Source organism: Pelodiscus sinensis, chromosome 1, assembly GCF_049634645.1.
Source record: "Pelodiscus sinensis isolate JC-2024 chromosome 1, ASM4963464v1, whole genome shotgun sequence".
NCBI lineage: Eukaryota > Metazoa > Chordata > Testudines > Trionychidae > Pelodiscus > Pelodiscus sinensis.
The window spans coordinates 334,357,509-334,370,329 of NC_134711.1; the positions used below are offsets into that span (position 1 = coordinate 334,357,509).

Here is a 12,821-nt window from a genome sequence, read left to right on the forward strand (position 1 = left end):
GTCGCAGGGGACAGCCAACAGGCTGACAGATGCCCCAGAGTTTATAGGAAGAGCTTATTACATATCAGATTTCAACTGCTAGGATACAGGATCCCTTTGCAGCGGGCAGTCTAGGGAAGACTGAGAGATGCCCCAACGGATCTGTCCTCTGGAAGCGACATGATCCAAAACGCCCAAACTTTCCCTATACCTAGAGCTCTAAGTCTGCTGCTGTCTGGCTACACTCTTTAGTTGTTCCGTTATTATTACTATTACTATTACTATTACTATTACTATTACTATTACTATTACTATTACTATTATTATATTTTGGTACAGAAGTTAAGCTGACTGGTCTGTAATTCCCTAGGTTGTCCTTTTCACTGTTTTTACAAGTAGGTGTATGTATGCACTTTACCAGTCTTCTGGAATCTTTCTTATCTTCCGTGACTTTTCAAAGATAATAGCTAATGGCTTGGCCATATTCTCACCTGGATCCTTCATATACAAGGATACAGTTCATCAGACCTTGATGATTTGAAGACATCTAACAGGAAGTGTTTCATATTAACGTTGTCTCTCCACCCAGGCATTTGTTCTGCGAACATCACCCGTAGACCAAGGTCACCTACAGGAAGTCATGGACTTTTAAGGTATATGCATGAAACACAGCTCCTCCTCAGAGTTGGACACCTCCCCTACTTCATGTCAGATTCTAACACCACTGACTTCACCAACCCCTCCACCTTCCTCCTCTTGGGAATTCCTGGTCTGGAGGCCACCCACATCTGGATCTCCATCCCATTCTGCATCATGTACATCTTATCCATCTTGGGGAACATCGCCATCCTCTTCATTGTGAAGAGGGAGCCGAGCCTCCATGAGCCCATGTACTATTTCCTCTGCATGCTGGCCATCACTGACCTGGTCCTGTCCACATCCATCCAGCCCAAAATGCTGAGCATCTTCTGGTTCAATTCCAGGGAGATCAGTTTCAGCGCCTGCCTCACCCAGATGTACTTCATTCACAGCTTCACTACCATAGAATCTGGAATCTTCGTGGCCATGGCGTTGGATCGCTACGTGGCCATCTGCCATCCTCTGAGACATTCCACCATCCTGACAAACCCCGTGGTGGCCAAGATCAGTCTGGCCGTGGTTCTGCGCGGAGGCGTGCTTGTATTTCCCCATCCCTTTCTGGCGAGACGATATCCATACTGCAGAACCAACATCATTCCCCACTCGTACTGCGAGCACATAGCTATAGTGAAGCTGGCCTGTGCTGATATCCAAGTCAGTAGTTACTACAGCCTCTCTGTGGCATTCTTGCTTACATGCCTGGATGTGTTTTCTATTGCTGTGTCCTACACCCAGATCCTCAGGGCTATATTTTGCCTCCCCTCAAAGGATGCCCGGCTCAAAACTTTTGGGACGTGCAGCTCCCACCTCTGCGTCATCTTAGCCTTTTACATCCCAGGTCTTTTCTCCTTCCTGACACACAGGTTTGGCCAGAACGTAGCCCTGCATTTCCACATTCTCATGGCCAATATCTATCTCCTAGTGGCCCCCATGATAAACCCCATCATCTATGGCGTGAGGACCAAACAGATCCGGGACAGGATCCTCCGTCTATTTTCTCATCAAGGCTCCTTTTGACTCTGAGGCTGAGTGCAGTGCAGAGCTGGCTGGTGATGTGGCCCTGGGCCCTATTTCCTGTATTCAGGGCTGGATTAGGAAAGGGATTTTAGGAACTTAAGTGTCTCCTTAGTCCAGGGGCATGGGCTAAATTCATAATGCTCCAGTCAATCTTGGTGGGGAGGGAGCAAGGTGATTTAGTGCACTTCTGGCCCTTCATACATTTCTGGGGCAATGTTGTAAGAAGTGACACTGAAACTCCAGCTTTATGCTGCCCTCACTTGGATGTTCCTCTCCCGCAGCTCCCAGTAGCCAGGATCTGAAGGGCAAATGAGTGCAGGTGAGTCCGGCTGTGCAGAATGCCCTGGTCCTCCCAACCATCACTGAGGCTATGTCTACACTGGCAGTTTCTTGCGCAACAACATCTTCCACAAGGGTTCTCGTGCAAGAAAACTTGCACAAGAGCACCTCCACACTGCCACGTCTAGACTGCTATGTGTGAGCTGTGCTTTTGCACAAGTGCGCCCATGGCAGTGTGGACACTCTCTAGCACAGGAAAGTCTGATGGCCATTTTAACCATAGGGCTTTCTTGTGCAAGAAACCCCTGCCGATCATGCCCACTGCCCTCTTGCACAAGAGCTCCTGCGCAAGAGGGCTTACACCTGTTAGAAAAGAGCATAGCTCTTGCACAAGAAGCCCTCTCTTACGATGCCGTACTCTGAATCTTCTTGCGCAGGAGCAGGTGGGCAATGTAGAGGCTCTGTGGATTCTTGTACAAGAATGGCCAAGGACCCACCAGTGTAGACATACCAGCTGTGTCTACACTGGGCCACTTATTCCAGAAAAGCAGCCGCTTTTCTGGAATAAGCTGCGAGCTGTCTACAGTGGCCCCTTGAATTTCCAGAAAAACAACGACGATCTACTGTAAGAAATCAGCTGCTTTTCCGGAAAAAACATGCTGCTCCTGCTCGGGCAAAAGTCCTTTTTCTGGAAAACTGTTCCGGAAAAGGGCCAGTGTAGACAGCACAGTAGTCTTTTCCGCAAAAAAGCCCTGATCGTGAAAATGACGATCAGGGCTTTTTTCCGGAAAAGTGCGTCTACATTGGCCACGGACGCTTTTCCGGAAAAAGGGATTTTCTGGAAAAGCATCCTGCCAATGTAGACGCTCTTTTTCCGGAAATACTTATAACGGAAAACTGTTCCGTATTAAGCATTTCCAGAAAAAGGCGCCAGTGTAGATGTAACCACCCTGTGTGTATCATTCTCACCTCTATTGCTCACCTCCAGCTGCAGAGAAGCCATTTCAGATATTGGTAGGGGTTACTAAGGCTCTGGCAGATAATAAGCAATTAGGGGTCAGGAGCACTATATATAACTCCTGTAGAGGAAAGAAAATGGCAAATGAAATTTTATGTGGATAAGTGTAAAGTAATGCACATTGGGAAAAATAACCCCAACTATACGTACAGTATGATGGGGGATAATTTGGCTACAACAAATCAGGAAAGAGATCTTGGAGTTATCGTGGACAGTTCTCTGAAAACTTCCACACAGTGTGCAGCAGCGGTCAAAAAGGCAAATAGGATGCTAGGAATTATTAAGAAAGGGATAGAAAATAAGACACAGAATATCTTACTGCCCCTGTATAAAGCTATGGTACACCCACATCTTGAATACTGTGTACAGATGTGGTCTCCTCACCTCAAAAAAGATATTTTGGCTTTGGAAAGGGTTCAGAAAAGGGCAACTAAAATGATTAGGGGTTTGGAACGGGTCCCATATGAGGAGAGGTTAAAGCGACTGGGACTTTTCAATTTAGAAAAGAGGAGACTGAGGGGTTGTAGCCAGACAGGAACCCCCCTTATAACATCCATTTTTGCTTGCCTGGATATGCAGGCTCAGTAACCGTGAATGGCTATAAACAGAGATATGCCAATCACTGACCAAGAGGCTGCCGGGGAGTGCCCTTGACTAAAACCCATATTGATACGAACACACAGCCATCCATGGGGGGAGGAATCTCTTGCCCAATAAAAAAGTTAATTCTCTTGCAAGTGAAACTTGCTTGTAAGAACTGGCGCCACAGAACGGACAAGTACAATTTGGCATCTTAGATAAGAAAGAGGATACGGTTCCCCAGGGGTATATAGATGGGTCCAGCAGTGCATTTACTCTGAATGTCAATCTACCATCTATCTGCTGGTCGGATTAGGTGTTTGATCTCCCGAGGTTCCACGGGGACGCCCACCTCGTATTTGTCTTTCCTAGGAATTGAGGGACCAGCCCTGGCTTGACCCACTGGAATCGAGAGGCACAGAAAGGGGTAAAAATTGTACCTGGATGTGGTCCTTTGTCTTAATTGTACACATAGACTTAGAGCTCTTTAAAGATTAAGCTGTCACTTGGTACCATTATTTCTATTTTCTATCTTTATTTTCTTTGTAACCATTCTTAAGATGTATATTTGCTAGCAGTTAAGAAATAGAGCAATAGCCATTGTAACCATATGATTTATAAGCTTCTTTAATAAACCTGTAGCTGTTTAAGTTTTAACCTGACTCCTTCAGTTGCTGTAACAGAACCAAGCACGATTTAAAAGGACTTCAGCCGGTTATAAGGGACAGGTAGAGAAAGAGCTTGGGCATTTGGATCGTGCCGCTCCCAGGTGACAGATCCATTGGGGCATCTCTCAGTCTTCCCTAGACTGCCCGCTGTGAAGGGATCCTGTATCCTAGCAGCTAAAATCTGAGATGTAATAAACTCTTCCTATAAACTCTGGGGCGTCTGTCAGCCTGTTGGCTGCTCTCTGCGATGGGACCCTGGTCCTAGCGGTAAAGGTACGGACGTTAAACCTTTTCTCGGTAACACACACATACACATACACACACACACCGCTCTGACCATTGGTTGACAGGGGGGATATGATAGAGGTATATAAAATCATGAGTGGTGTGGAGAGGGCTGATAAAGAAAAGTTATTTATTAGTTCCCATAATAGAAGAACTAGAGGACACCAAATGAAATTAATGGGGAGCAGGTTTAAAACTAATAAAAGAAAGTTCTTCACACAGCGTGTAGTCAACCTGTGGAACTCCTTGCCAGAGGAGGCTGTGAAGGCTAGGACTATAACAGAGTTTAAAGAGAAGCTAGATAATTTCATGGAGGTTAGGTCCATAAAAGGCTATTAGCCAGGCGATAAAATGGTGTCCTTGGCCTCTGTTTGTCAGAGGCTCCAGAGAGACGTCAGGAGACAAATGGCTTGATCGTTGCCTTTGGTCCACCCTCTCTGGGGCACCTGGTGCTCGCCACTGTCGGCAGACAGGATACTGGGCTAGCTGGACCTTTGGTCTGACTCAGTACGGCCGTTCTTATGTTCTTATGTTCTTATAAAATGAAAACATACTCTACTGTAATACTAACACGGTCTGACATTGTGTGGTAAGTCTCTTAAGTGACACTGTTTGGCTATGTCTAGACTGGCATGATTTTCCGGAAATGCTTTTAACGGAAAAGTTTTCCGTTAAAAGCATTTTTGGAAAAGAGCGTCTAGATTGGCATGGACGCTTTTCCGCAAAAGCACTTTTTTTGGAAAAGAGTCCGTGCCAAACTAGACTCGCTTTTGCGCAAAAAAGTCCCGACTGCCATTTTCGCCATCGGGGCTTATTTGCAGAAAACAAATCTCAGCTGTCTACACTGGCCCTTTTGTGCAAAAGTTTTGCGCAAAAGGGACTTTTGCCCGAACGGGAGCAGCATAGTATTTCCGCAAGAAGCACTGATTTCTTACAGTAGGAAGTCAGTGCTTTTGTGGAAATTCAAGCGGCCAGTGTAGACAGCGGGCAAGTTTTCCGGAAAAGTGGCTGATTTTCCAGAAAAACTGGCCAGTCTAGACACAGCCTTTAGGTTTAATATTTTAATAGATATTCTCACTGCATTGCTAACTCTTCAGAGAGAAGGACCCATCACAACTCCCAGGTTCTATCTCAGCTCTCTGAGGCCGTGTCCAGACTCAGGGGTTTTTTCGGGAAAAGTAGCCTTTTCCCGAAAAAACTTCCCCTGCGTCCAGACTCAAGCCGCGTTCTTTCGAAATTATTTCGAAAGAACGCGGCTTTTCTTTCGATGGCGGTAAACCTCGTTTCACGAGGAAGAACGCCTTCCTTCGAAAGTTCCTCTTTCGAAAGAAGGCGTTCTACAATGTAAAGAGGCCGTCTTCGAAAGAGAGCATCCAGACTCGCTGGGTGCTCTCTTTCGAAAAAGCGGATTTCCTCTATCGAAAGATCCGCCTGCAGTCTAGACGCGATCTTTCGAAAGAGGCTCTTTCGAAAGATGCTTTCGAAAGAGCCTCTTTCGAAAGAAGCCTGCAGTCTAGACATAGCCTGAGGGGAGTCTGTCTAGTGTTTTACAACGGTGGTAGAGATATCTGGAGTCTTTATAAGAACATTAGAAAGGCCATACTGGGTAAGACAAATGGTCTGTCACAGCTTGCATCCCTCCTTCTGACAATGCCCAATTCCACGTACTTCAGAAGCAATGGACAAGAAAGCTGGGGGTCTGTTTATAGTAGGTAGCAGTACGAGGCAGAGGCTGATTAAAATCCTGTCCAGTTTAAAGGAGTTAGTTTGCATTTGTCTTTATTTCTTATGTAATCAGCTTTATTAGTAGTGTCAGGCTATTTCTAGACTGCAAGTCTTTTTCTGCAACTTGGGGGAGGAGCTCAAAATGGAAAAAGAAATGACTATATTCCATCAATCATTAGGAAACACCCGTATTAAGGGGCTTTGTCTAGACTGCAAGTCTCTTTCAAAAAGGCCTCTTTCGAAAGAGAGCATCTAGACTACAGCCAGTACTTTCGAAAAAGTGGCTCACTTTTTCAAAAGAGAGCACCCAGGTAGTTTTTGTGCAAAAAAAGTCCTGTGTAGATGGCTCCTTTTTGCACAAAAACCCCCTTTGCACAAGAGCTGTTCTACCTCTTGAGGCTCTTGCACAAATGCGTTTTTGCGCAAAAAGGAGCTGTCTACACAGCGGTTTTTTTGGTACAAAAACCACTTGTGCAAAAGAGATCTGAGGAGGAAATGCAAATGAGAGTGCAACATATGCAAATGAGCGCTCCATTTGCATTTCCTCTTGTGGAAGAGGATCATAGTATAGAGGCAGACTAGGTTCAGGTGGGAGAATTTTCTTCCCACCTTACCTTTTGTTCTTTGCCTGGGTGAGACGGGGTCTAGTGGCAATGAGGAGACTGTGGATGTTAATGAACCAGCTGGAATAATGCATTTGCTTGGGGAATTGTGCTGTTGCTCTCCATTGATTAGCAGATATCAGGAATAACCTTCTAGTTCTTCTGAAATACTTCGTGAACAATCACTGAGCTCTGGGTTAGCCTGCAGCTCATCTGAGATCAGCTGGGGAGAACACTTTAATGGAAATAATTCAGCAGATTAAGCGTTTTAACTATTTCAAACTTCCTTTTCAATAAAGTAAAATATTATGTTCGGCACAAAAGGTTTCAATGTTTTCTTTATTTATGGCAGGGGCAGGGAACCGTTTTTGGGTCGGGGGTCCCTGACACTGAGAAAAACACACCTCCTCCCAGCCTTCATGGATGTGGCCCCCAGCTGAGACCCCTCACTGCAGGGCGAGGGGAAGAGATCAGGAGACCTACTGAGGTTCGGGACTTCCCATAGGACAGATTTATTTTTCTGGGGTTCCAGAGTCAGTGGATTTTTGTGGACTCCTTAGGCTGTGGGGTGGAACAAAAAAGGAGGGGTTCAGTGTGCGGGTCGGAGCTGCCAGCGAGAGGGAGTTTGGGGGCAGAAGGGGAGAGGGGCTGGGGTAGGAGAGGGAGTTTGGAGGTGGGAGGGGAGGGGAGTGGGAGTACAAGAGGGAGATTGGGGGGCAGAAGGGGATGGGACATAACAAAGAAGAGGTGAGTGGGTGGGAATGCAGCCAAGTAGCCGGTTGGGTAGAGAGGTAATGAAGCGGGGAGGAAAGGGAAATGCAGCTTTGCTCTCTGCCCCCTGCCCTGCGCAGAGCAGCAGCTGCTCCTGAGGCTCCCTGCCCCCAGGTCACTGTCCCTGCAGGCTGCCATGTCCAGACCAGCCCTGCTCCCAGACGTTCTCCACGTCTGCAGCTGGAGCTTTCTGCTCTCGCCACATCCGTGGTCCAGAGGTGAGTGGTTCACCCGTAGCAGGAGGCTGAGTGTTTTGGAATATGGGGGCAGGTGCTGGAAGGGTGGGTCCCACAGAAATCAAACAGAAAGGGGGATCAGAGACATCACAAAGGAGGCCTTTATACGTAATTGCCATGTAGTTAGTTAGTACTCAGCACTGTTCATTCATAGACTCCCAGGGCTGGAAGAGACCTCAGGAGTCGAGTCCAGCCCCCTGCCCAACGCAGGACTAACCCAACTAAATCAACCCAGCTAGAGCTTGGTCAAGCCAGGCCTTAAAAACATCTAGGGATGGAGATTCCACCCCCTCCCTGTGCTGGACCCTCTCCAATGTGTCCACATCCTTTCTGTATTGGGGAGCCCAGAACTGGACACAATACTCCAGATGTGGCCTCACCAGAGCTGACTAAAGGGGAATAATCACTTCTCTAGAACTGCTGGCAATGCTCCTCCTATGCCCCCTAATATGCCATTTGCCTTCTTGGCTACAAGGGCGCCCTGTTGACTCATCTCCAGCTTCTCGACCACTGGCATCCCCAGGTCCTTTTCTCCAGAACTGCTACTTAGCCCGTCAGTCCCCAGCCTGTAACTATGCTTGGGATTCTTCCGTCCCAAGGGCAGGACTCTGCATTTGTCCTTGTTGAATTTCATCAGATTTCTTTTGGCTCAATCCTTCAATCTGTCTAGCTGTCTCTGGACCTGATCCCTGCCCTCCAGTGTATACTCCATTTATAGGATGCCTTCACTGCTGGTTTCCTCTCCTAGGATCAGCTTTGCTGGGCATGAAACAAGAATAGCTAGCGGCTCTGAGTCACTCATTGCTGTGCCCTGCAATGCACGTAGATCCAGTGGTTTCTTATGGAGACGGTTTTCCAGATAACCTATGGAATGGGCAGTGACCAATTCATCAGTGATTGCTGTGCCAGGATGTAGTGCTGGTATCCTGACACTGAACAAACTTGTATGGAATAACATGTGTCTCAGTTCAGGTGAAATGACTGTGGGGACTTTGTTTACCCAATTTGTAGTTCTATGCAGCTTTTTTTTAACCTATGTGTTCTCCCTTCTTTTCATATTGCCATTCATTTGCTGATGTTTTTCTTTTGTGTTGGTTAAATAGTTTAGCAGATGATGCACATTGTAAGCGGTGTACGACAATAATACAACAATAAGGGTATGTCTACACTACCCTCTAATTCGAACTAGGAGGGTAATGTAGGCATACCGCACTTGCAAATGAAGCCTGGGATTTGAATTTCCCGGGCTTCATTTGCATAAGCGGGGCTCCGCCATTTTTAAATCCCCACTCGTTCGAACCCTGTGCCGCGCGGCTACACGCGGCATGAACTAGGTAGTTCAAACTAGGAAGCCTAGTTCGAACTACCTAGTTCGTGCCGCGTGTAGCCGCGCTGCACGGGGTTCGAACCAGCGGGGTTTTAAAAATGGCGGCGCCCCGCTTATGCAAATGAAGCCCGGGAAATTCAAATCCCAGGCTTCATTTGCAAGTGCGGTATGCCTACATTACCCCGCTAGTTCGAACTAGTGGGGTAGTGTAGACATACCCTAGGACAAAAGACAAGACTATGCAGCACTTTAAAGACTCATAAGATGTCCCCTTGGCTTGGGCTGGCAGGAGACCCGAATGTCCCTAGGCCACAAACGGAGTGACCCTGCTCAGTTCGCTCTCGGAGGGGGGAGAGCTGTGGCGTAGTGTGTGTGTCTGGCAGGCTGTCTGCTCTGTAACCCAGTGGTGCCTTGCTGATTGCTGGGTTCGGGCAGTGGGCTGTGGATGACCTCCACTGGGGGCTATTTGTATCACGGCCCAGCAGGACAGGGGATGAGTCAGGTAGTCAAGGGTCTCCCAACCTGTCCGACCAGTTGCCTCCCAGGGAGAGAGACAAAGGGAGGAAGGCAGGGTCCAACCCCTGACTGGGGGGCAGGGCTGGAAGAGAGGCAGTTACTGGGAGTGTAGGGCCCAGCCACCCCCCTATCTCAAAGGGGGGGGCTGAGGCCTCGTGGTCCCAGTTCCTGTAACCAGATTATATCTGTGCTCTGCTGTATCCTGGAGAAGCAATAAAATCCCTCAATCTGACGGGCTGGCAGAATCTGTTCGTGCCACTACGGGGGTGCAGGAGAGAGGAAACCCCAACGTGCTGTCAAACCATCTTGTTAGTCTCTAAAGTTCTGCATAGTCCTGTCTTTTGTTTCAGCTAGACCAGACTAACACGGCTACATCTCTATTACTACTCTCTGAGAGTTACTGCAGGAGCGAACATTTGAGATACACACAGCAAATATTCATACCCTCATGTACAAGGATGACACATGCACCGAAATGGCAAAAGCATAACCAGCCAATCGTAACTTACCTAGCGATATCTCACTTGAGAGCATTGGTACCAGAGGTGGGACAATGTAGAACAGTCATTGGAATGATGCTCTATGGGGTCATATCCCAACCCGATAATGTCACGGGGCAGGGCAAGGATGAAAGAATTAGAGAAGGGGATGGAGTCCCAATGAAATAGGTGGGTCAGGGAGCAGGGTTTTGTGGAAATGGGTGGGGCAGGCTCAAGATTCAAGGTCGAGTTGCCAGCATTCGGAAAAATGACAGGTTACGGAGGGGTACGCAGGCCAAGTCCCCCGTTTGTCACATAGACACGACACAGTACAGCCAGCAAAGGGTTTCAAGTCACTTTGACTCTCCAAAAGTCAAAGGGCCCAGCACCACGTCCCAGCTCCCTCTGCAACCAGCCAATCAAATATCTGTGACTCTAATGATCTGGACCAATACTTGCTCTCCATTAGTAGGAAGGTTCCATTTCTTTAATACCCCGCCCACAGACATACACACAGAGCCTCAGGAGAAAACTTTAGGTCCCCTTATGACGGAAGAGCCCAGAGAGTCTTTCTCGGACCTGTTTGGACCTCACCCCAAAGATTATGGGGTTCATAATGTTGGGTGTCAAGAGTCACAGATTGGTAAGAAGGACGTGGAAATGCAGAGGCACATTCTGTACAAAGCGGTGCAAGAGGGAGAGGAAGAGACCTGGGATGTAAAAGGCTACAATTGGGCAGAGGTGGGAGGTGCACGTTTCAAAAGTCTTGAGTTGGTTGTCCTTTGTGGGGAGTCTGAAGATGGCCCGGAGGATCTGGATGTAGGACATGGTAATTAAAATCACATCCAGACCATTAACCATGAAAACCACAAAGAGGCCGTAGTAACTGTTGGCGTGGGTATCGCCACAGGCCACGCTCATCATAGCGATGTGCTCACAGAATGGCTCAGGGATGATGTTGGTTCTGCAGTAGAGCCAATGCCCTGCCAGGTATGGAAAGGGCAGTGTGAGCAAGGTTGCATGCAGCACCATACAGAAGACAATCCTAACCACAATGGGGTTTGTCAGGATGGTGGAATGTCTCAGGGGATGGCAGATGACCACGTAGGGATCAAACACCATTGCCACGAAGATCCCAGACTCTATCACTGAGACGCACAGAAGGGTGAGGCAGGAACTGAAATAGATCTCCCTGGAATTGAACCAGAAGATGCTCGGCATTTGGGGCAGAACTAGTCCAGACAGCCATAAGACAAAGAAATACTCGGCAATACCTCCGGATTCATCATAAGGAGAGCAGTGTCAGCCCAGTTGTGAATATTGCATCACTGGGTACTTATTCTTCAAGTCAAGTACGGCCCGTTCATGCTGCCTCTCTTTTCCCTCTCCCCCCTTTGGGCTCGCAGCTCAAGTTCTTTCATTCCAAGGCTCTCCCATGAGCAGCTTCATCCTGAGCAGCTTGGGCTTCTGGCTTGAACCACTTGATCTCCATTTGTCTCTTGTGTTCTGCCCCCTCCTCTGCTGCTTGGATTCTGTGCAGCTCCCGTTTCTTCTGGCCCTCACTCTCATTTTCCTGACTCAGTTTCCCTTCCCCGCAATGAGCAAAGAGAAAACAACAAACCAGTCTCCCCATTTGTCTCTCCTCTAACAACCACACTCAGAACACACTTAAAATCACTACTACCAAAAAGCGCAATCATGGACCTTGCTCACTGTGATGGGGGGCGGTCACAGACGACCCCTTGGGGGTACCTCCTGGGGTACTGATACGGCCACTGCCACTCGCCTTCCTGCTCTCTGGGGCTCCTCACTGCCTGGTCCTGCTGGGCCAGCTCCCTGTTCCCCTCCAGCGAAGGTACCAAGCTGCGATCAATACCCTCCCAAGGAGCAGTACAGACGTTGAACCTCTTTAGGTCCAAGGCAAATGCAGTTTATGGCCAGCTTCCCGGGATACCACTCCCCAAAGGGATCAGAAACCCCTATGAATGACTTGGGTGAGCCCCCTCTAGCAATAAAGAGGGAATGTGTACACTGGATGCTCCACCAGGCAACAATTATTTACACTGGGCTTGATAATAAATAAAAGCGATTTTATTAAGTACCAGCAGTAGGACTGAAGCGGGAATAAGTGAGAACAAGCCGAGCAAAGTAGATTGCAAACTCAAAATAACAGAAAATGCTTCGCTACTTCTGCACTGAATCTTCAGTGCAAACTCCTTACAAACTTACTCTAAACTCACCCTGTAACTGTTTCTTTCCCGGCCACGCCTTCCAAACCAGGGCAGCCCCTTACCCTGGGGTCTTTGGTTCATTCCCTCAGTTGTGTCCAGCCAGTCGTAACACAAAGACTTGCTAGCTTCCTATTGTTTTTAAGGATTCCCATGGCTCCCTCTCTAAAATATTCAAATATCTAAAATGTTCAAAGTCTGATCGTGGCAAAAAATGGAAATCTTTGCACTTTACACGTCAGCAGCAACATCCCATCTACACTGGCGGCTTCTTGTGCATGAATATCTTGCAAAAGTGTTCTTGTGCTAAAAGTCTTGCACAAGAAAACATCCAGGCTGTGTCTAGACTGGCCAGTTTTTCCAGAAAATCATCCGCTTTTCCGGAAAAACTTGCCAGCTGTCTCCACTGGCCGCTTGAATTTCCACAAAAGCACTGACTTCCTACTGTAGGAAATCAGTGCTTCTTGCAGAAA

At 47.8% G+C, this 12,821-nt stretch overlaps 2 protein-coding genes across 2 annotated transcripts; one reads left to right on the forward strand and one right to left on the reverse strand.

Annotated features, from left to right (window-relative positions):
- Positions 1 to 636: 636 nt before the first annotated feature.
- On the forward strand, positions 637 to 1,635 carry LOC102448053 (olfactory receptor 52E8-like). The gene has a single exon (XM_006114617.4). It carries the CDS (start codon positions 637 to 639, stop codon positions 1,633 to 1,635), a length of 999 nt encoding a protein of 332 aa, XP_006114679.3.
- Positions 1,636 to 10,753: 9,118 nt separating this feature from the next.
- LOC102448301 (olfactory receptor 52R1-like) lies at positions 10,754 to 11,341 on the reverse strand. The gene has a single exon (XM_006114618.1). It carries the CDS (start codon positions 11,339 to 11,341, stop codon positions 10,754 to 10,756), a length of 588 nt encoding a protein of 195 aa, XP_006114680.1.
- Between the last annotated feature and the right edge of the window lie 1,480 nt (positions 11,342 to 12,821).

Bases quoted from the DNA above. Each gene is read 5' to 3' on its own strand.
- LOC102448301 (XM_006114618.1), bottom strand. From the start codon at position 11,341: ATGCCGAGCATCTTCTGGTTCAATTCCAGGGAGATCTATTTCAGTTCC.
- LOC102448053 (XM_006114617.4), top strand. From the start codon at position 637: ATGCATGAAACACAGCTCCTCCTCAGAGTTGGACACCTCCCCTACTTC.